Source organism: Anas acuta, chromosome 5 (assembly GCF_963932015.1).
Source record: "Anas acuta chromosome 5, bAnaAcu1.1, whole genome shotgun sequence".
In the NCBI taxonomy this organism is placed as follows: domain Eukaryota; kingdom Metazoa; phylum Chordata; class Aves; order Anseriformes; family Anatidae; genus Anas; species Anas acuta.
The window spans coordinates 26,879,396-26,901,696 of record NC_088983.1 but is presented as its reverse complement, the minus strand read 5'-3'; the positions used below and the strand labels follow the sequence as shown (position 1 = coordinate 26,901,696).

The window sequence follows — 22,301 nt, the reverse complement described above, 5'->3', positions numbered from 1 at the left end:
CAAGAACATCATCAGCCTTCTTAGTGGCAAGGGCACACTGCTGACTCTTGCTGAACTGTGTCCACCAGAACCAGATTTTTTTTTTTTTTAATGTCTAATTAGCACGTGGAGGTAAATTCAAAATAGCTGTTCTTTCCAAGAGATATTCTTATTTCAATAAATTAATACACAATATCTCCCAATGAGTTTATTACACTATATGGACTTTTTAGCCACTTGGTGTAAAATGCCAGAGCAAAGATACAAACACATTAAAATGTATCAGTTAAAACTCATCTATTAATATTTCCTTTTTTTTTTTTTTTTTTACTCAAATGGGTGGAAAACAAAGTGTGATATGTGAAGTATACTCCAACGTGTCTAGAAAAAGCAGCTTTAAATTAGATTATTAATTTTTCTACCCCTCTACAATTCACTTCTGCAAAGACTACTCCAATTTAAGTAGCAAACTATTCCAAATGACATTTTACCCTATTATGTAGTAGGTTAACAACAAGCTAATTATAAAATTGCTTCCTTGCATTTCAAGGACAGCCCATGTAACTGAATCTTGGAAAATTTTTGGTGAGTTCCAGGATTGTCATCTGATGCTTACAGATCAGCTTGAACACCCTATAAAATTGCAAAGAATCACTGTATATATAATTATAAGTTTTCTGCAAAGATAAACGAAGGACATTTGTCAAGGGGGATACAGGAAAGCAGGAGGACAAAGAGAAGTTGCCAGAAGGGGTAGTCTGCGTAACACTTATTCCAAGAATACTGCACAAACTTAAGTAAAATGCATACATAATAACAGGCACCTGAGAATTCAGTAATTGCTCATTATGCAATTACACCTTAGGCACTTTAAGCAAATACTGAAGAAATAAAACAAGGGAAACCTGGCTAACCGCAAAATTGTTTTTTAAGGAGAATTAGGAAATTCTACACGTGGATGCCATTGGGTCTTTGCTTCTCTCCCTGCTGGAACTCAGTAATCCTTGTTAATCTATTGTTTGTTCCTGGAAAGTACCTTTTCTCTGTCAGTAAAATCTCAAATTCTCTTGGATTACTCCGTGCCCCTTACTCATAGCTGAAGCTGTGTGGACAAACACATGATTTCAACAGACATGACTCAAAATTTGCTATATATTTTTACTTGCCGTCGCCTCTGCCAAACTAAGCAGAAATTTAAAAAGCTGGGAACAATGTTACCACAGGGTGCCAAATTTGCAGTGAAAGCCTCACAGGCTGCTGTCACGCAAAGTTTGACAAGCCTTGCCAAATGGTTTCTTCAGGATACGAACTGCTTGCAAAGTGACTGGGCCCTTTGTGTTGCAGCTGAATGCTGCAGATGGGAAGGTCTCCGTCAGGAAAGAGTAACTGCTGTTTGCACCACGTGAAGTTTTAGGCACACAAATAAGAACATACTCTCCTGGTACAGGACACTGCTTGGTACCTTCAGCATCTCTGCAGTGTTCCTTTTCTGTTTTTCAAAGAGCACACTCAAAAGCAATGTCAAAATGTGTAAAAAAAATCCAAATCAAAACCTACCAAATACACCTCCAAAAAACAACTGAGAAAACACAAAAAAAAAAAACACACAACCAAAACCAACTAAATAAAACAAACAAGAAAAAAATAATAATAATTGGAAAAAAAAAAGCCACAAGCACACCAGATAGTCACAGTACATTTGAAACCTGAGGTCTAGCAAAAAGAATATCAAGCAGAGAGATGCATAAATATACACAAGCTAAATTCACTCCTGCTTTTTTTTTTTCCCCTGAATAGAAAGCAGTTGAATACATAGGCTGAAAGCAATTCTATTCTACAAGCAGCTCTTCAGAAACCTACAAAAAAGTGTACAGGTTTTTAATAGTGCACTTTTTACATTATCAGGCATAAGGCTTAACACTCATTTTTCCACCACCCAGACAGACTTTAATTGCAACTGTACTCTGCAAAGTAGTAGAAATAATGTTTTCAGTTTAATTCAATTTTGCAATTTCTACACAGTCAGCTGGGACATTTTGAGGCGGGTGAAACTAGGGGGTTAGAGGAAAGTTTAGCCAGCACTACTCTTTTAGATAGTTTTATGTCCTCAACAGTGAAAAGAAAAAAAAATCTTAATACTCAGCTAAGTCAACAACAGTAGAAAATATTAAACACATCCTCAACTTGCAGCTAAGCTAGGCTTTGTTTTTGACAAACTGTGGATGCAACAGACAGACACACAGAAGAAATCACCAAGACACCAGCTGTGCTGGCAAGCCATCTATATAGCATCCTCTTGGCAAAAGAACACATACATGAGAAGAATGAGTTCATGTTAAAGTGAAGAATAACTTCAACACTAAGTGGAAATGTCCCACCTCATATACCATACACACAGGACTTCACATGTACTTTGGCTAGCAGAGCAGCATGAAATGTGGCTTAGTAGGCAAACCTAGGGTATTGAAGGAAGCTCTCAAACAGAGAAATGTTTCAGGAAACAATTATAAGGCTGCAAATAGAGCAAGATAAACAAGAGATATGAAATACAATCCATTAGATAAATGTTTCTATTCTGAAACATATCCCTACTGCAGTTTTTTGATCTTGCAGAGAAGTATTAATAAAAAGAAGCTCTACTGGAGACCAGTCTGGAACCAGCCAACACCTAAGCTGTGTCAATAACCAGTTAAGTCATGCAGTTCTTTCCCAAGTGAGCAGAATACAAATGTCTGGCATTTGTTCCAAAATGGAAACTGAAAATTTGTTTTCTAATGGACGTTCTGCAATAGACATTTAACATTCATTTCTACTGATGGCATGCCAGCGCCTTTTTAACTCATGCAGCTGCACAGTGGACCACAACAGGCCCCTTCACAGCACTGTTCAGAACTCCAGACAACGTCCATGATATTTTTCCCCCATCACGTCCTAAATGGGCCTATTTAGGGATTTGTAAATGTCAGGGGTCTGTTCATGCTAACTAGCAAAAGTAAACACCAAGCATAAAGAGAAAAAGTGTTAAAAAGGGGGGCGGGGATTTAAAGCAGGAACATTTATACCTGTTTTAACCTAAGAACTCATTGATAGGCACATAAGAGATAAAATATTTAAATCTTTGTACTAACGATTATAACTGGGTTGCATGACATACAGCAATCAAAAGAGAGATGTTGCAATCCACTTCATGTAAAAAAATACCTTCTGTTTCTGAGACCAAGTAAAATACCCTCTTCTCTCTATTTTTGAAAACAGAAGAGAACCACTAAAAGTATAATAAGCAAAAGAAAAACTGAGGGAATAAAAAGCCCTTACTTTGGCTTCTCCAACTTTCCTAAACTTAGATGCCAAATCAAACAGTACCATTGGCTTTACTGTCTTAAAATGAAGTCAGGCAGACTGAACAGACTGCTTAAACCAGGGAGATCAATTGCACTAGTACAGTTCCAGCTACAAATGGTGGAATCTAGAATGTTCTTCGCGAGAGCCTGAAAGGTAAGGAGGGAGACAACCCCTCTACTAGTCATCAAGCCCAGTACATCAAGACACTGCCAGACAGCAAAGTTATATTTCTCAAGCCAGCAGTCTCGATTCACTTCTTCCAGAGGGCAAAAACTTCAGAGAGCACAGACATTACCAAAGGCCCCAAAACTTATTTATCCTAAAATGCTGCATATACTATTCCCCCAAGTAACATGAAAATTCAATTATTGACTTCAGAGAACAAGGGTAAAGTTTCTATACTGCTTTTACTAAGTACTGTTACAAAAATGGACTTTTTTTTTTTTTTAATAAATATATAATATAGTCAAAACACAACCTCAACAAACTAGCTTGCATTATAGGAAGAAAACTTACATTACAGGGAAGAAAATCTCTCTAAAGCAATAGTTTTATCCCCTTCTTCATCCCATTCTGGTTTGGCAATTCTGTTTACGAATTGATTTCAATTAGCTAGGTTACCTCATCTTACTTTGAAGCCATTTCAAATTCCCTGGAGAACTCCCTTTTGAAATTAAAATACTCAGAGCTAATTATTTAGCACCTTTAATTTTCAAACTGCTTTTCTGACATCTTTGTGAAAGATAAACAACTGCTTCACAACAGCAACGTACCAGAGATAGCTCAAGGAACCTGTTTCCACCAGATGCCCAGAGCATTAGAACAAGACATTAAAAATGAACGTTTGTCAGTATGACAAATCTCATCATTTAATGATAATAGAATAGAACTTTTCAAATTTGTCTGACCTCAGGTCATGTCTCATGCTGTCAACCAAGCTTTCAGATTAATTATAGCCTACTACAACAACTTCAGGTTGGTTGAGCTTCAAAATCCATTTTTTCCTTCCTTCTCAGAAACGCGAGCTAAAGAAAGTTTAGGAAGTTCACCAGCAATAAAGTGACCTTGCTAAACAACTATTTTATTAAGAAACCAAGCACTGAAAGTGGAAGGGAACACAACAGCATCTAAATCAAATGTTTCAGACCTCCTCACAACACCTGGCTGTATCCATATTTTTCTGTTTTCTCTTGGAAAATTTCCTCTCTTCCCCATCACCTCTGCAGCATCCTGCTTTGCTAACATCACGCCTTTTCTGCTGGCCATAGAAAAATAGCGAAAAGCTACACCTATTGGCCTGAAATTGGTATTTCTGTCACTAACACCTTATTAAATGCCTTACTGCCAGCTCTCTTCTAAACTGTTTGGTGCTCCTACAGCAACAATTGTCCTAGGCCAAACAGTATTTCTACGCTTGCTGGGTAAGATGTCAAATTGGCTCAATATGCATTGGGAGCTGGAAGTTGCAGGCTGCAAGAGAAAACACTGGTGAGCTGCACAAATAACATAGCTGTATCTTCTCAGGCTGGACTTTCCTGGGAGCTGGGGGTGGAAAAGCCACCAAATCTCACTGGTATAGGGCCTAAAATGCCACAGTTTACAGTCAACTGTTAATAATTCAGTGAAACTTCAGAAGCTCATGGACATGACTTCAAGAGCCCAAATAGCTTGGCCTCAGAACCTGATTCCACATCTTTCAGTTATTTAATTTATTATCTTCTCAGTGAAATTACTTCAGGACTCAGTTGTTGGTTTTTTTTTGTTGTTTGTTTTGCTATATCTAAAAGCTGTTTAATTTCTGTCGTAGCACACTTCACAATTATTCTTTTAGACTAAGGTTTAATCATGGGATACTGAGGCAAAAACAAAAAAAAACATTTCCTTTATGAGAACATCTCCTGGAACATCTCAGGCCTTACTTGTGCAATTGTCAACATCCATGACTACACCAATACCAGATGTCTGCTTTGATCATATCTTAAATTTAAAGCAATGAATCTCCAGAGACACCTCACAATCTTACTGCTGGAAACACACGTAACAAATAAGCAGATATTTTTTCCAGCTTTGTCTAGCATACAAAATGTACAAAGCAGGTTGATTAAAAATTAAAAAAAAATAAAGAGTTTGAAAACAGGTAGACAGGATAGATTTTTTGCATTTAAAAAAATTTCTTCCCAAAGAAAGGAGAACAAAAAGAAATCCTGCCATATTCTATCAGAAGTTCTTTTAATAACTAAGAAATATTAAATATTTTCCATAAACACTCATACAACATCATGAAAGCGATTTCCCCTCCCCAGATTGTGTGACAAAATGCCTACGTTGTTTTCAAGGCAGGCAGAAGGTACTTTTAAGTGTCATGGTACGTGTAAAACAACTTTTCTTCCATGCGTCTGGACACCACATAATCATTAAGGTACTGAAATATGGCTCTCTAGGACCTCCACATCCACTTTCTCCCATACACAAACCTTGCATCAAGTCTTTTGCATGCAGCAATTTCAGATACTAGTTCCAATGCAAAACATTATTAAAAGAGGTCATACCTCAGTGTTTCAATTTGTTTCAAAAGCTTCAGATGAAACATGAGATTTCAAGCAATTAGATTATACTTCCAGCAATGCAGAAGTTTCTGACTGCATATCCCTTGACATAGCAGTTGATATGAAAGTTTTTGGAACCAGTACAGCATACAAACATACTTCTTTTCTTCTCTACTGTCTTGTTTTGATAAATTTATTGTAAATATTAATGAAACAAAAAACCTGCCCCCTCAAAATGGATAAATACATCCAAGACATAAAGCTGCATATAACAACAACATGGTTTTTGAGAATGTAAACAAGAGAGGTTTGTTACTCACCTCGATTTTATCTGTTTTTGCATCTCCCCAGTAAAGTTTGTCCTCTTCAAGATCCAGTGCCAAGCCATTAGGCCAACCTAAGGAGGTGTTCACCAGAACTCTCCTCTCTGAGCCATCCAAATAAGCACACTCTATCTTTGGACTTTCACCCCAGTCTGTCCAATACATGTAGCTGTAAAGGAAAAGGCAGAAACAGTCAATGCATAAAACATTCCAGCCAAAAAGCATCAAGATCTGTTCTGCTTTTGACAAAACATCCTAGCTTTCTGTTTTCCAAACAAACCAACCAACTGACTTCAGCTGTATCCTCTCTGCCCGGAGCGCCTGTGGAGTCTCCCTCCTTGCAGATCTTCAAAAAGATGCCTGGACATGGACCTCAGCAACCAGCTCTAGATGGCCCTGCAGTGGTTGGACCAGATGACTCCAAAGGTTTCTTCCCACTTCAACCATTCTGTTGTTTTGTCATCAGCAATAAATGAATTAAACTCAGTTAACTAAATTCAACTACTGAAAATGTGCAGTGGCCCAATTCTTTAATAGTTACATTACTGAAGACAAAGATAAAAAAAATTCAACTGAACATGCAACTTATAGACTCAAAGAACACTGCATTTAGTAGTCACCTCTTATAGAAACGCAAGTTATTTTCAAATCAAAAACAACATTTGACAAATAATCATCTTGTAACCTGCAGACTTTCAGTTTCATAAAACCACAAGCTGGACCCAAAGACCTACCACAGGACTACTAACGAAAATAAAACTTACCCCATTACAGGATTGAGCACAATTGCTCTAGGTTCATCTAGGTTTTCTGAGATAAGGATCTTTCTTGATGTCCCATTCAACCGGGTCACTTCAATGCGGTCTGTTCCAGTGTCAGTCCAATACAGGTTCCTTGCCACCCAGTCCACCGCAATACCATCTGGATGGTTGATTTCTGAGGTTACCAGAGTCTGTGCTCCAGAGCCATCAAGGTACGCCCGACGAATTGCCCGGACATCATCATCAGTCCAGTAGATGTAGCCTTCCACGGGATCGTAGTCTATGGCTATTGCATGTCTGATGTTGTCTATCTGCAGAATAATGTCAGTGAAATCCGGCATGTCCAAGGAAATCCTTCTCAAGTCTGTCCTTCTAGCAAGCAGCAAGACTTCTTCAGCACCTGGAGAGAAAACCATTCATGGTATCCTTTTCTTTTTTTCTTCAATACCCCCGCAACACAGTTCTTTTGCTATCAATACAAACACTTCAATATAGTACAGCACTTTCACTGAAATAAAGCCTTGTCTGAATAGGGAGTTACCCTTAAACAGTTCTTCTCAACTGAATACCTGTGCTGGCACTCTTAATTCACAATAACAGTATCCTTCTCCCAGCCTCCTACACTAAACATGGAACATAGCACCCTCAATCTAGAATAAGGGCATCCATGCAGGTAGTTAGCTGAGGACAACAGATTTGCTGTAAATCAGCAGCCTCCATTAGCCAAACAAAAATGTACATGCAGGTGGAATTCCCAAGGAGCACACCAACAACCAGACCCAATATATCCTGACCAATGCAAATGTGCAGCTTGAAAACACCAAGCTCCAGCTTCCAGCTAGTATCACAATTTACCGCATTCTCCATGAAAAAGGACTGCACAGCACTAGCAACCTTGTCTCTAGTGGTAAAATAGAGTTGGTATGAATGCATATCTAACAAAGATTATAAATCAATATTCATAAAGCTAGCCTTGAAAACGCTGCTGGCATCAAATAGCACCTGTGTCTTTCTCTACCACTCATCCAAGTAAAAAAAAAAAGATTTTTTTTTTTTTTTTTTAACACTGGTTACATAAACAAAGTCTTACAAAACTACTTTTTCCACTATCAGGAAAGAAGTAATAGGAAAAAAAAAAAAGTTATGAAAGTGTAGATCAGCCAGGCTGCATATAGAACAATGCCATTCCTTTCATTAGGGTGAATCAAAAAAAAAGTGGGGGTATGTCCAAATATTTCATCATGTTATACAGAATTTCCCAGCTCAACCAAACTTCCCACTAGTTGTATCACTGCATTAGACATGTTTTTCAACACACAAACACTACATAATAAATGACAGTGCTAACAGAAGACTTCAGTATGTTAAAAAAAATTTACAGTAGTAGTACTCTAGACAAACTAATAACAACAAGTCACAGGTATAGCAAGTATTTCTTACTTGGTGAAAGCTAATACAAAACTAAGGCAACAGGGCAGTTTTCTCTCTACCCTACTCCACCTCCCCATTGCAAAGTTTCATTGATGGTGGAAAGGATGCCAGCCAACACCCAGGAGCACACTTTAAAGACAATGGAGTCTTCAGCGTTGTCTTTCCGGCAAATTCTTTTATCAGAACAAACCCGAGACACAGAAGAACATCCAGCCACTTCAGACATTTTGCCCACATTCACACCCACGTGCTTCGCACATAAAGAGCGAGCATAGTCTATTCCCTACTTGGTTACTAAGTTGGTGGCATGTAGTTTCAAAACTGGCAATGAGTTTTTAGCCACACTACAAAACTGGAAAGCAGAACAAAGTCACTTGTTTCATTTCACCTGGACCAGAAAACACCAGCTACCAACATTGGACACGCATTTTTGAGACTACTCACAAAAACAGAAATTCAAATCCTCATAAGAGTCTTCCAGGAGAAAATTGTACCTAGGCGTATTTTTTGGGGACTGTTTGTGTTAGGTTAGAGGTTGGACTTGATGATCTTGAGGTCTCTTCCGACCTAGAAATTCTGTGATTCTGTGATATGCATCGAGTTTTGGAGAGTCAGAAGTTTAATCTATTGCATTTCAAAACTAAATGATATTCACTATCTGCTATATTCACTATATTCGCCATCTGCTCTTGAAGTACTGCTCTCTACTTTTGGGTTTGGAAATCAGAGTGTAATCTCCAAATAATATCTCAGAAGCGCTGAAAAGAAACAGTGCTTAGGTTGCAAGGATGTGATAAAACACAAGGAAGGATCTAGGAAAAAAAAAGTGTCTGAACACACCCAAGCTATTTTGCTATACTGCATGGACATAAACCGATGCACGCTTTGAGCTACCTTAAGCCACCTTCTCTTTGCCATCGGTTGCTTGTCCTCACTCCTGTATCAGTCCTTCTCAGGTGTAAGCACAACAGGCAGCAAGGCTGCATGTTGCAAACTGCCCTAAAAAGAGCTGATCTAAACAAAAACTAACTCAGCAGAAAGAAGTCAGAGTTTTTAACCAGCCCAGTTCACTGCAGAGCTCCACAAACACTTGTGCTGGCAGGGGGAGGGCCACCAACATGAATGTTTCTTCCAGTCAGTGTTGGCTGACAAGGTTTGATAACTACAGCATCATTTGCAGCAGAAGACTTGAAGAAAGGCTGGGCAGAAGGAAAGCAACAATAATACAGAGCCTAAGAACACGTGGAGAAATGGGAGGAGTGAGAACCCACACATTCTTGATAGCAAAGCAAGAGAGCAATCTGCCATCAAATTTCATTAAGATTTTCCAGCTTCAGAGGTGGCAAGATTAAAACAGTTTTCAGGAACAGTTTTTGGTTGTGCCTGAAGCTTCTGATTACTTCTCTGAATGTATCAAAACTAGTAACTTGCAGTCCAAGCTGAGAAGGGAACAGTCCCAGGTGACCAGACAAATTGTAAGGCTTCTTTTCTTCATTGCTCCCTTAGGAAAACACAGCATCAGGTTTTCTTTTCCCCGCCTCCCCCCCCCCCAGGTTTCCTTTCTGTTAAGGGAACAACTTGTACCAGCAACTGTAAGAAGGCACTGCTAGGAAAATTATCATTATTTGATATTTTATATCGTGCTCAGAAACGTCAGTTTCCTTTCTGAGTAGTGGGGGGAAAAAAAATCAAATGCTTTTTTTTGGTGTAAAAAAAAAAAAAAAAAAGACCATGGTGGACAGAAATAAAAATATACAATTTACACCTTCTCTCTTCTACAATGCTTCTTAGCTAAATGATCTTCGACTGATTAACTACATATAATGGCAGAGAGCAGGAATGAAAGGCGACACTGTTAACAACTCTATCTACTCTACCTACTTCTGAGTATATCAAATGCAAGGCAGTTTTCTTTTTTAAACAAGCATAAGAACTGTAGTTATTAGACTACTTTAAAAAGCTGTCTGGGAACAAAAGAAGTTCATAGCTTGAGATACTTTTTTCTCTCTACTTCAAGGATTTCCCCAGAAACAGTCATGGGCTATGCTGACATTTCTGGATTAGAAAACAAGCCCCAAACAGCTATGCTCATTTCAAACATTATGATGAGGATCCACTTTAAACAGAAAGGGAGGACCTTCAAAATAATATTGTTGAATCCAAGGGTTGCGTTCAAAGCTGATTAATGCGGTTAAAAAGGACATTTTTATGGAGCCTGTTCAAACAGAAAGGCTTTTAGATGTCTTTTGTTTCATTAAATTGTGGGTGTTAAAATTACGTTCTAAGTACTTAATTGGTATCAGGTCCCATTGTGCTAAGTATTAAAAACACAGATTTTTCTGACAGTACCATCTCCAAAGAACTTGCAGCGTCACCAGACACAACACAGTAAGGAAGAAAACATGTTGCTTGTCCAGAGCATGTCATCTTGGTGAGAGAAGAAATGAAAAAGAACCCAGATCGCTCGAATCCTGCACGTTACCTGAAATAGTACAGACTGTCCACCATCACATGGGTTCTTTACAGGAAAAAGTTCCCAAAGGTCCTGTTTCTTACCACATAGAAAATGAAATATTTTGTGTGTGTTTCAAATGTAAAATGAGATTACACCTTAACAGACAAGGTAAAAAGAAAAAAGCCATCATTACAGACAGCATCTGCAGACCCTAATCTGCAACTGCAGAGGTCAGGCAGCAAGCTACAGCAGAAACACATACCTCCTGTAACAATCTTACGTCTTGCTTCTGTGTTTCTGAAATATTTCACTTGTGGGAGTCAAAATAACTTGCTCTAAACATGAGAATTTCAGTAAAAATTCAAGCCCCAAAACTCGATGTGGAAAGGGGTTGTGCTTGGTCATCAAAATGTTCCACAAAACCAGAAGAATACATTGTTTTAGCTCAACTGGGTCAAAAAATGAGCAGCACTGCAGCTGTTCAGCCACCCACAGCACTCAGTTTCATAGCCCCTTAACCTCGTAAGTTTTTATTATACTAATGTCTGCAATCATAATCTTTAATATTAACTATGTGTAGTGTGAAGCAGAATAGCATCAAACATACGCATAGCAACTGATAACACAGCAATTACCAATATTACACGCATTTCCAGGACTACCAACATTATGAGCATCGTTTCATGGGAACAGACAGATAAAAATCACATGCAAGTGTTTCGCGTCTTCACACGAATGATTGCATCTTCGCCTTGGTTCATGGTGAACAAGGTCAGGGTTGAACATACTGGAGGAAGGAACTAGGAGATCAAAGTTAAAGGCCCAAATTATACCTACAGGCACTGGCTAGACAACAGGCTGTTAATATTCCCCTAAAATCCACAAATAAAACCAAAACAGTCTTCAGTTCCTCGCAGCAGCAATAACCAGGCTCAACTTTATCTCACCTACCTCTGTCCTATGTACACCTGTGTGTATGATCACACGTTTGCTTGCGTACAAAATAATATTTTGACCAGGGAGTGGAGTCACAGGGCAGCAACTACTACCCCTTGAATCAGCAATTGCACGATGACTACAACCTCGTTGCACAGGGAACAAACAACCCTGCTTCTAATGTACTCAGCCAGTCAGGTTTTTTCTGCAGGCAAGCACTAGTGGAGGAATATTCCCAAACTCAGTTCTGCCCCATGGGCATACACAGCTAAAATGAACATGTAGGATACAACTTCGCAGCCCAAGATTTAAGGATTAGATTGTTTTTTTCCTCTATTGACCCAGCTGACCAAAAAAAAAAAAAAAATCCTTCATTCCAGTTGACAACTGGGACAGTTTATTGGTAGTTGAACAGAACGCTTCTTGGAAAATTCTTCTGATTTTTAACATGCCTCTAACTAAGACTTATGGGAAAAAGAAATAATAAGAGGAATGAGCTACTTGACTGATTTAAAGTTCTGGCTGCTTAGCAGTTTCTATTGGAGAAATGCAGCTGTTCAAAATGAAGTCAAATTATTATGCAACAAGACCTCATGACAGACGTGTATCTACATCCTTTGCCATTACAATCCATATGACCTGAGAAAATGTTAACACAGCACGTCTCATTACATTCTGCCCTCCTCCAGCTACTTTTAAAAGTTGCTAAAATATCCTTATTGTGGACGGGTTTCAATAGGTGCAAAAATCCTGGCCTTTATTGCAGTGCGGTCCAAAAAATACAGTTTTTGTTATAACCGTATTTGACTCTCTTAATAAATTCCTGCTAGAAAAGGAGAGAAAATTGGCAGTGGGCTCTGCACAGCTCTAAGAGATGAGAACTTATCTCAGCACCGTCGCTGGTTCTCCCTAAAAACCTGGACAAACACGCTTGTCTGCCTCATTAGTTTTATCTGTATCATGTAGGCATTTTGATTATTAATGTTGGTAGGAATGTTTTGAAAGCTATGGAAGTGTTATGCTGTGACTTGCCTGCTGTAATATTAGAAACCCCAGAACCTGTCTAATATGTTACAGTGAACTAGTACTAGAGTGCTACAGCATTTATTTAATTAAATTGATTTTCACAAACCTCTCTCACCGCACTTATGTAACCACTGATTAAGAGATTCCCAGCAGAATTGCTAACTATTAAAACACAGTCACATACAACACCACACAATCAAAAGCTTTCTTTTTTTTCCTTCTTTGGGAATCAGGGGGGTAGAATGCAAACCATTCCTGGTACTACCGTATCACAGCAAAAGTCCTCCATGCAGACAGAAAAATAGAAGAAATGAGGTCTCTCTGAAGTTTCCATTTGGAAAGCATTTTAAAAAACCCAAGTACAAGCTGCTTTATTTTTCCCACTGGTTTAAACTTTTAACTGATTAATTTACTCCAGCATTGTTTTTTTTATTCGCCAAAAGCTTTCTGCAGACCTTCCACAGAACTTTTCAGACAGTCTAACATCCATAAATACCCATGAACTGTTCTGCTTAACATGCAGAACCAATGCTAACAATATCTCAATTTAAAAAACAAACAGAAAAAAATAATACTGTTCAAGGCAGTTATTCTCCCTTCCTGAAGACTATATTCTCTGTTTGCAATCAAGAAGTCCTATAGAAACACATTAAGAGATATTCTTGTTTGTACATGTGACACAGTCCCTCCCACACCCACTAATCTATTATTTTTAATACCCATGCTAGGTATAGTGTTTGCTTTGATTTTGTTGTTTTGTGCACTTGTTATTAAAAATTCATGCTTCAGTGCTGAAAATGGCAGCTGTATTCAATTTGCAAAATTAACTGCAATCAGAGCTGACAGCAGTGAAACGGGCCATCTCATCAGCTTGACAAGAGCCTTTTTTATTCTTCCCTTGGCCCACTTCACATTTGACAAGTGACAAGACATCTATAATACAGTAACAAATGCTCCAATTTATTCGTCCAATCTAAACAAATGTAGTCTGCAGTGGTTGTTTCTGCTAATCTATGCCAGAAAACACCACGCTATTCCTTTCCCATTTGTCTGTCTGCTAATCAGGCGAGAACAATGCTCCATTGTGGGACTCTTCCCCTGGTTCTGCGTACACACATGTGCATGCATATGCACATACACACTCAGTCTATTTAAAGGCAACTTTCGAAATCTCTCTATTTGCGGGGAAAATCAGATAAACCGTAATAATCGTAAAGCTTTTAGTTCTTTGTGGAACAAAGCAGTTAGCTCTTTTTGAAAACAGTCCATTAGAAGTACTTTGACTGCAGGCAACTCTTTTACAAGCTGTTTGAAATAAGGGGGTGGGAGAAAACTTCATTATTCTGTATGGAGTGGATGAAAATAGGAAATGTTGCCATACTTTTTAATAATCTTGCCAATATTCAAAACAATTACATCTTGCACAAGTGTTTAGCATTAGCCAGTCTTCACACCACAGGAAGAATGATGTCATGAAACTATGAGATGTTTAAATATGGTATCAAACCCCACTCTTGCTATTCAACTCCTGCAGAATGTAAAAATATTTACAGGAGTTGAAACAAACTTTGGTCACACCTAGAAATAAATGGAAATTCTTTTTACATTCTCTCCTTGTTGTTGTTTTCTTTATTTTTTTTCCTGTGTGTGTATATTTTAACAGAGCCAGTTGAAACAAGAACACTACTGTGTTCAGCTCTTCATTTACGTACCAGTTTGAGAGTAAGAAACCACTGCTTCACACCACAGTGGTGATGGCTCTGTGTTGGGAAAAGCAGGGAACATGTTCTCCTCCTACTTGATATTGTGGACCAGGGGAAGCATGCAGCACACATAAGGTTTACTAGTTTATTACTGAGCATTGCATGCAGTGAGAGTAAGCAACCAACAAAATAGAATTAAGAAAGGTTTATCTGAAAAAAATGTTTTGAGTGCCCACATTTAGACAGAATTTGAACTGAAAGGTAAGTAGGCATAAGGAAAACTAACAGTTATGACAAAGAAAGGAAATGCCAGAGCACTCACGTAACTCACAAATTACATCATATCTGCCTGCATGTTATATTGAAAAGCTGGTGTCCAGTGCTTCTTCCATTATCTCAGCAGCAGACCTCTAGATTTCCAATAGTTACTTTGCCTAAACCAGAGAAGATCTAAAATTTCAGGCAGCATTATGACACATTCATATGACCACTGGAAGGGGGGGGGGGGGAGGTGACAAAACAACAACAAAAAAACTCAGAGTATTAATTAAACTTTACATCTGATAAAATCATTAGCACAAAACAGCTGACTAAGACATAAAGCAATGTTTCTTCCAGAGAAAGCTGTTGCAACACAGAAGACACAGTTAACACCCCATTCTAATTTAGGACCTAGGTTCTGTGAAACCTCTACAGTTTGTACATACATAATACATATATATTTGTGAGCACAAAGCTCTGTGAAGTTACTACTAACAAAGGAGTAGCCAAGTCTTATGAAAACTTTTCAAAATAATGCAACAGTCATAACTGCACTGGTAGTAACCTGAATCAAAGATCAACACCACTGTGCGTCTGTCTCAGTTCCAAGAAAAGAACTTGCCCTTGTACAGACACTTCATCCAAAAAGCACTTGAACAATTAAGTCTTAATGCTTACCCTGAGGTTTGACTGTCTGTACCATGTGTGCCTTGAAGAAAGAATGTTATCTTATGGGTATCAGTCCTGGCTTCTACTTTTTATTAGTAAAAAATTAACACCTCTTTACACAGAATTATTACCAACAGTCCATTGGTAATAGTAAGCGATTGGAAATATGATGGGGAAAAAAAAATGTGTGCCAGGAATTCCTACTGCTATAAAAAAAAAAAAAAGGTACAGTCTTTGGATTCTGGTATTTCCTTGCTAAGCATGGTTTTAAAGTTTTAAAGCACCTATTCTCCCATGGAGACATACAACCCTTCTGGCTCAGACTACAAAATCACTAACTTTTAAAGAGTCGCAGCCACTTAACTAGTTTCTATTAAACAGAGTTTTGGTGGTGACACCTTCAAATACATGCCATCAAAAATCTACTAAAACCCAGCAAGATACATAATTATCACTTTTTTGAAATACTGAATAGAAACACACAGTAGTTTTACTGCATTCCCATTCCTGTGCATTCCAATCAGAAATGTTTCCAACTCACCAAGAGACCTCATATACATTAGTTTCTCTGCACTGTTTTCCTCCTTAGAACAAACAGGAATAAATATTTCATGTCCCATGGGCCCCCTCTGAGGATGATAGATAGCTATGTAATGTTTTGAAGTTTAAGTGTTAATTATTATGCTTCAATTAAGATGGAGCCACAAAACAAAATAAGTTGTGAGCTAACATCATCATCTGTCAGAGGGTAAACATCACGGAAAAAGTTATAAACAACTGTAAATTGGGGTTTGCAAATCTCAACCTTATTGCTGCTACTTTGATGCAGTAAAACAGAGCTTGGTCACAGTACGAAGATGCAGCCAAGCTAGAACAGCTTAACAGCTTAGCACTGAGACTTGGTATCTTTCCATGTGCATGTACTTAGCCCATGGAGAATGCAAGATAAAGTTTACACACAAACCTTTTCACTGCAGACACAAGGTGTGGTTCTACTGCAGTATAAAAACTACGCCTAGCTAGAGACTCAGCATTGCTGAGAAGGGGAAGTGTTGCTTTGTCTTCTCTACACACATCCACACACATGTAAAATGAATTAGTTACCAGCTCTGAACCAGACTGCTTTTCAGAGTTTTTCAAAGTAGTCATCAGTCTGAAACATGTCAAATGCCGAAAGGAGAATTTCATTCATTAATCCTGTAAACTCACTGAAAACAGAGCTAGAAGATGTGGCAGACCTTCCAGAATGCTCCACACTCCCTCCAGGTTTGTTCCTTACAGCTTGTTTCTCATGGCTTCTATCCAATGAAATTTTAAACACGGCCATTACCATAAGAGGCTGTTTCATTTCTTTGCTACACAAAGTACTCCCCATTTAGGAGGATAAAAGATGCTATGAATAGAAAGCAATGTAATCTTTTCATGCAGATCAAATGAAATCATAACCATAACATACTGACAAAAGCAAGGGGAAAAAACAGATTCAAAACAAACAACAGCTACAAATGAATGAAAAAATAATCATGAAATTTTTATGAAATAGAGTAGAAACAGAAGGGGGAAAGTCCATTGCTTTCCTTGACAGATGCAGACAGGGTTCATGACTAGCACATAAATGGACAGATTTTCCACTATTGTGATTCTGCTGCACGCAGAAGCTAAAGTTTCCTAAAACTGAAGGGAGGAGTATTCATAGTTGGCAATAAAGAACATGGAAGAACCCTAGGAGAAATAAGTTATGGAGTTTATATCAAAACAGATGGCTCACTCATTGATTTCTTATTTGCAGAGTAGCCTGCAGATTTCCTAGATCCTCCGATACCCATTGCTGGACAGCTTTTACAATCCTTCCTGGTTAATTGCAAAGGCATCTCAGTGAAATGGAGTTTCACATGTGGTATTTCTAACGTAGTAAATAACCTTCTGTCCCACTGTTTTAGTGCTAAAGAGTCAACAGGGTGTGTTCCTGTATTATACATCATGGCCAATGTGGCGTCTGGATATAGGCAGTGAAATGCTATATTCTCTTTCAACCTACTGCATCTCGTTTTCATGCCAGGCATTTGGTTAATTCTCCACCTTGCAGGAACTCCACCATACACTACTTGCAAGCTTGCTTTATTATCCAAACTCTTTCCCTCTCATCTGGTGGTGCACAACACCCACGGATCCTTTGACTAGATCTGTGTGATGGTGGGGCGCAGAAATAAAACAACTAAGAGTACAGAACTAAAGTGGCTGCACCACTTTGGTGACACCAATTACACAAATCCCACACTCAGAGAAGGAAAAACCGCATCACAGCAAGCTTGAAGGTGGCCCCGGCTCAGCCTAACAAAGGGAACACAGAGGGTCAGCTACTACTTGGTAGGCAAAGGAAACATGAAACACCACTGGGATCATAGTGGATGCAAGATGGGGAACAAGAAAAAGTCCTCCAGAACTTCTGACGGAGCTCTCCCCATGGTAGTCAGACACCAAGCACAGGACAAAAGACACCTATGAAGTGAAAGCATTTTGCAATGAAAATATCTTGTTTTTCCACAGTTGCATTTCAATCACAAAGAGGGCAAGGGGAGGAGACAGGCATGCAGGCATCCCTTCAATACTATTCTCCAAAAACTTTTTTTTTTGTAGGAAATAGGTTTTCTATTGTTTATTTTCCCGCAACAAACATATGTACGTGAACGCTCCTTCCCAATGCAGCTCTTCATCAATACCAGAATATAATCAGAGTTTATCTACAAGTCTGCAAGATTTATCTTCCAGCGTCTTCCAAGTACCAGACGCCTCCTGCCAGTTATTGTGTGTTGTTCACACAGTTCCAGGAGAAGCCTTCTCAGGAACTTGAGGGAGCTGATTTACAGCAATTATCCCAAATAACAATCGACTCCTTAACTGCTCCCTTTGACAAAGAGGCTGTTCATCTGCAATTACCAGCTGACATATTTAATCGGAAAGTCTGGATTAGTCCATACTGTTTCTCTTTAGGAAGATGTGTGAACAAAGGGATCTTCTCCTCTGGTAGTCACAATGGTTAAATTGCATTGGAAGAAAGACTTCACAATGGAGGTATTCATCCTCCTGCTTGTCTTGCTTGGAAGCTTAGTTGCTCAAATAAGCTGATGATTGCTCAGCGAAGGAACTGTAGACACCAAATTTTCAAAATGTATGATGTGTACCAAGAAACACAGAGGAGATGAGAAAGAAATGCCTTAACATTTCTTCCTTCAATACTATCCTATTTCCTGCATAAAAAAATAGCATAATCCTGCAGTATGAGCCAGCAGGTTCCAAGAACACTGCTGTTCTGCATTATGAAAAAGGGTAAGGAGAAATACCACATTTGGGAATATTGCCCAACCCTGACCAACTGCCTCAACAACAGAAACAAGGATAGAAAAGGAGAACTGAATATTCAAACACCTGAAGTTGCCGCCTTCTTCCCCAGCTATGAAAATGTTGATTTTTTCTATAGTTCATTTGAGAAACCACAGCTGTCTTGTCTTTCCAGCAGAAAACCTACAGCTCCTACCACCATATGAGACTGATTCAAAAGCCCAAGGTCTCCCACTTTCAAGCAAATAACAGTTGTTTTCTCCTGCAGAAATGCTTCTCTGATGAGTTGAGGTGAACATGCCATACATCCTAAATAACCACTCACATTCTTATAGACAGTAAAGGTTTCTGCACTTGAGCATTTGTTGCACACATCATGTGTATTTTTTCCCCTGAAATATTCATATCTACCTTATAATCCAATCTAATCCAATCTCCTCTGACACACCAAGGCTTATCCTCCTCCACTCCATTTAAGAAAAATAAAAAATGAAGTAAGAACAAACACTTTAGGGTTATTAAAGGGCATCACAAAATATCCAGAGGTTCTTGGATGCTATCCCTTGTCCCAAGTAAAGTAATAGGAGCCTTCCACTGAGCTTGGCAGGGCCAGGTTTCCATCCCCATCACAGAATGAACAAATAACACCTCAATGTACTTTACTGAACTGATAATTTCACTGTGAAAGCATCTCTAGCTTAAGAAGAGAAATTAAACCTTGAAAGGGTCTTATAAAAACCTTATAGGTTCATATACAAAAATATAAAAAGCCCCTGAGAAAAACAACTATAATTTCACACAAAAAAAAAAAAAAAAAAAAAAAAAAAAAAAAAAATGTGTAAATAACAAAATAACATTTTTCCATGGAAAGCACCAATCAGACACTCACCACTGTACAAAAATTAAATGGGAAGACAGATGTCCTAACTCCAAACGTCACCCCCTTCCTCCTTCTTTCCCCCAGTTTTATTGCTGAGCATAACACCATGTGGTGTGGAATAGCCCTTTGGTCTGTTTGGGTCAGTGATCCTGGTGGTGTTGTCTCCCAAATTCTTCTGCAGCCCCAGGCTGGTGGGGCAGCGTGAGAAGCAGAAAGAGCCTGGAGGCTGGGTAAGCACAGCCCAGCAACGACTAAAGCGTAGGTGTGTTATCAACATGGTTTTGGTCATAAATCCAAAACATACCACTGTATGGGCTGCTGTGAAGAAAATTAACTCCATCCGAGCCAAAGCCAACACAACAATTAAAATGAATCAAGAAAGAACGATGCGCTAAGTAAAATTGCAATAATTAATTAAGTTATGCAATGCATAAAGCAAAAATATGTAGTTTTTACTGAAATATTTTACCCATATTCTGCAACAAAGCATTACACATTTATTGAGAAACAAAAATAAAAATGGAACATTGTTTTTAGAACCTTGAGGTATGCAGCTTCCAAAAACTGCATGGATCCGAGACTAATTCTGAGCTTATGTAGCGCTGAGCACCTCTACTGAGTTTAAAATATACACGATAAAAAAAGCATTACTGAAGTCCTAGTTTCTTCTACTCATTTCAATTCTCTATAGTCACAGATCCAAATTTTTAAAAATTTTGGAGGGTGAGGTAGGGACTAAATTTTGAGGTTTTACTCAAAATGTTTTGTGGTATCAAGTGATTGTTTTTAAAATTCTAAGAAATTCTACTTAATATGCAGTTGACTTACTTAGTACCATGGTATCAGAAAATGATGCACAATGGGAGTAAGATCCTTTGGGAATGCAACATTGGGGGGGGGATGGGGATGTAAGAATAGGGGTAACCACTTACTGGGAAACATAACCACTTCTAATAAAAAAAGATGAGGTTTTAAACATTCTTTTGGAAGGTCGGCAGCAGTGGCTGTATGCCAGTAACATTGAATGCTGCAGAAATAAATTACATATTTTCCAGAAACATAAAGAGAAACAAGCATGTTGCTGAACACAGTTTGCAGAAATGGGCTCAATCTTGGAATAATGCATACAGCTATTATACGAGAGACTGGGATGATGTAGAGCAAGATGGAAAGATCATGGCTCCATTCACATCAAGTGGTGCAAATTGTACCAAAGGCGCACCAGAGCTGTAATAAGATAGAGTAACAGCATTTTGAAACCAGAACAGCAGCAAAGATGTCCCAGGTTCTATTTGTTACAAGCTGCTGTTCTACTGAACAGTTAAAAATTTAAAGTTAAAAACAAAACACTAATTACTACTTTGTCCCATACCATTTAAATCTTGTTCCCAGCAACTGGCAGTACTTTTATATAGGCAAACAGGTCGATTTGTTTTCAGTATCTCTGGTCATAAGCCTCCTTGTCCTCCCTTCCAGCAGTGGTCCAACAGAAATTAATATGTAATTTTGAAGATCTTGGCTTGAAAGATCACTTTTCTGAGTGTTTATAGAACTGCTTAAGGGAACACTTTGTTGAGATAATGAGCTGCATGCGGTTGCAACCTCCTTACCCGTCTCTACAACAGCTAGAGAAACGCTCACCTTGCCTGTACCTTCAGCAATCAAAGACACCAGTCAATAAGATTGCCACTACAGACACCAGAACAACCTTGTTAATGCTTTTCAAATATTGCACTCATCTTTTACTACCAAATCCAGGTAAGGGTATGTACAAAGGAGAAATCAACTGACTTAAAGTTCACGCAACAGGTGCTTTGTTTTCACGCTAAGCTGCTAGTTTTGGCTTTTCGGCCTTTACAGTTACAAAACCTGTTCTTGCATTGAGAATGGCTCTACACAAGCGGTCCTCTTGGAAGTACTAGTTCACGTTATCAATGAGCAAAGAAAACATCAAATACCAACTGAATAAAACAGACTAACGTCATGTGTCTGGAGGGAAGCAACACAAAGCATCTACCTACACAGAACAAGTTCACGTTGCCAGGGAAGGCTTTGTACTTGATACCAGTTGCCAATCTGTCCGTGTATTTAACATTATTAGTGATGTATATCTACCGTACAACTTTTTTAATTTATGCAGAATAACGCTTTAGCACCAGAGAGAAAGCAGAAATGAATTAACACTGAAAGCCAAGACTGCAGAATTAATGAATTACAGTTTAGTAATGGCTTCAGCATATCAACATTTATGTGTTTAGAAAAACGCTAAAAATCCAGACTTCTGAAGTTCCAACATATATATATTACCCATTACCATTCAACACTTACACTGCAATGAGCTATACAGAATATTTGAATATGAGAACTATATGTGTATTTTCTGCAATATTCAAGAAAGATGAAATTGCTTAAGAATCTCAGGGCTTTTTTGCACAACAATACTTTCTGACAGAGCTATACAGTAACATTACATAACTATATTTGTACCGGTGAACTCCCCATACAGACACAGATTTTGAGAACAAAATGATTTTTCTTCTTGCACACAAATCCCCGGTACCATTTTTGCAATTGCCTTAAAAGCCTAATGTCAACGAAGCTGATATGCCGAAGTGACTTAGTGCTCTAGCTAATAGGGAACAACATGGAG

At 38.5% G+C, this 22,301-nt stretch overlaps 1 protein-coding gene across 2 annotated transcripts in view; it reads right to left on the bottom strand.

Annotated features, from left to right (window-relative positions):
* Nucleotides 1–22,301, bottom strand: part of LRP5 (LDL receptor related protein 5) — a 143,837-nt gene that overhangs the window by 65,957 nt on the left and 55,579 nt on the right. For both annotated transcript variants that reach the window (XM_068683386.1, XM_068683387.1), the window contains exons 6-7: nt 6,955–7,351; nt 6,188–6,359 (exon numbers count right to left, since the gene is read on the bottom strand). In XM_068683386.1, the coding sequence (XP_068539487.1) occupies nt 6,188–6,359; nt 6,955–7,351 (569 nt within the window). The remainder of the gene's footprint in view (nt 1–6,187; nt 6,360–6,954; nt 7,352–22,301) is intronic.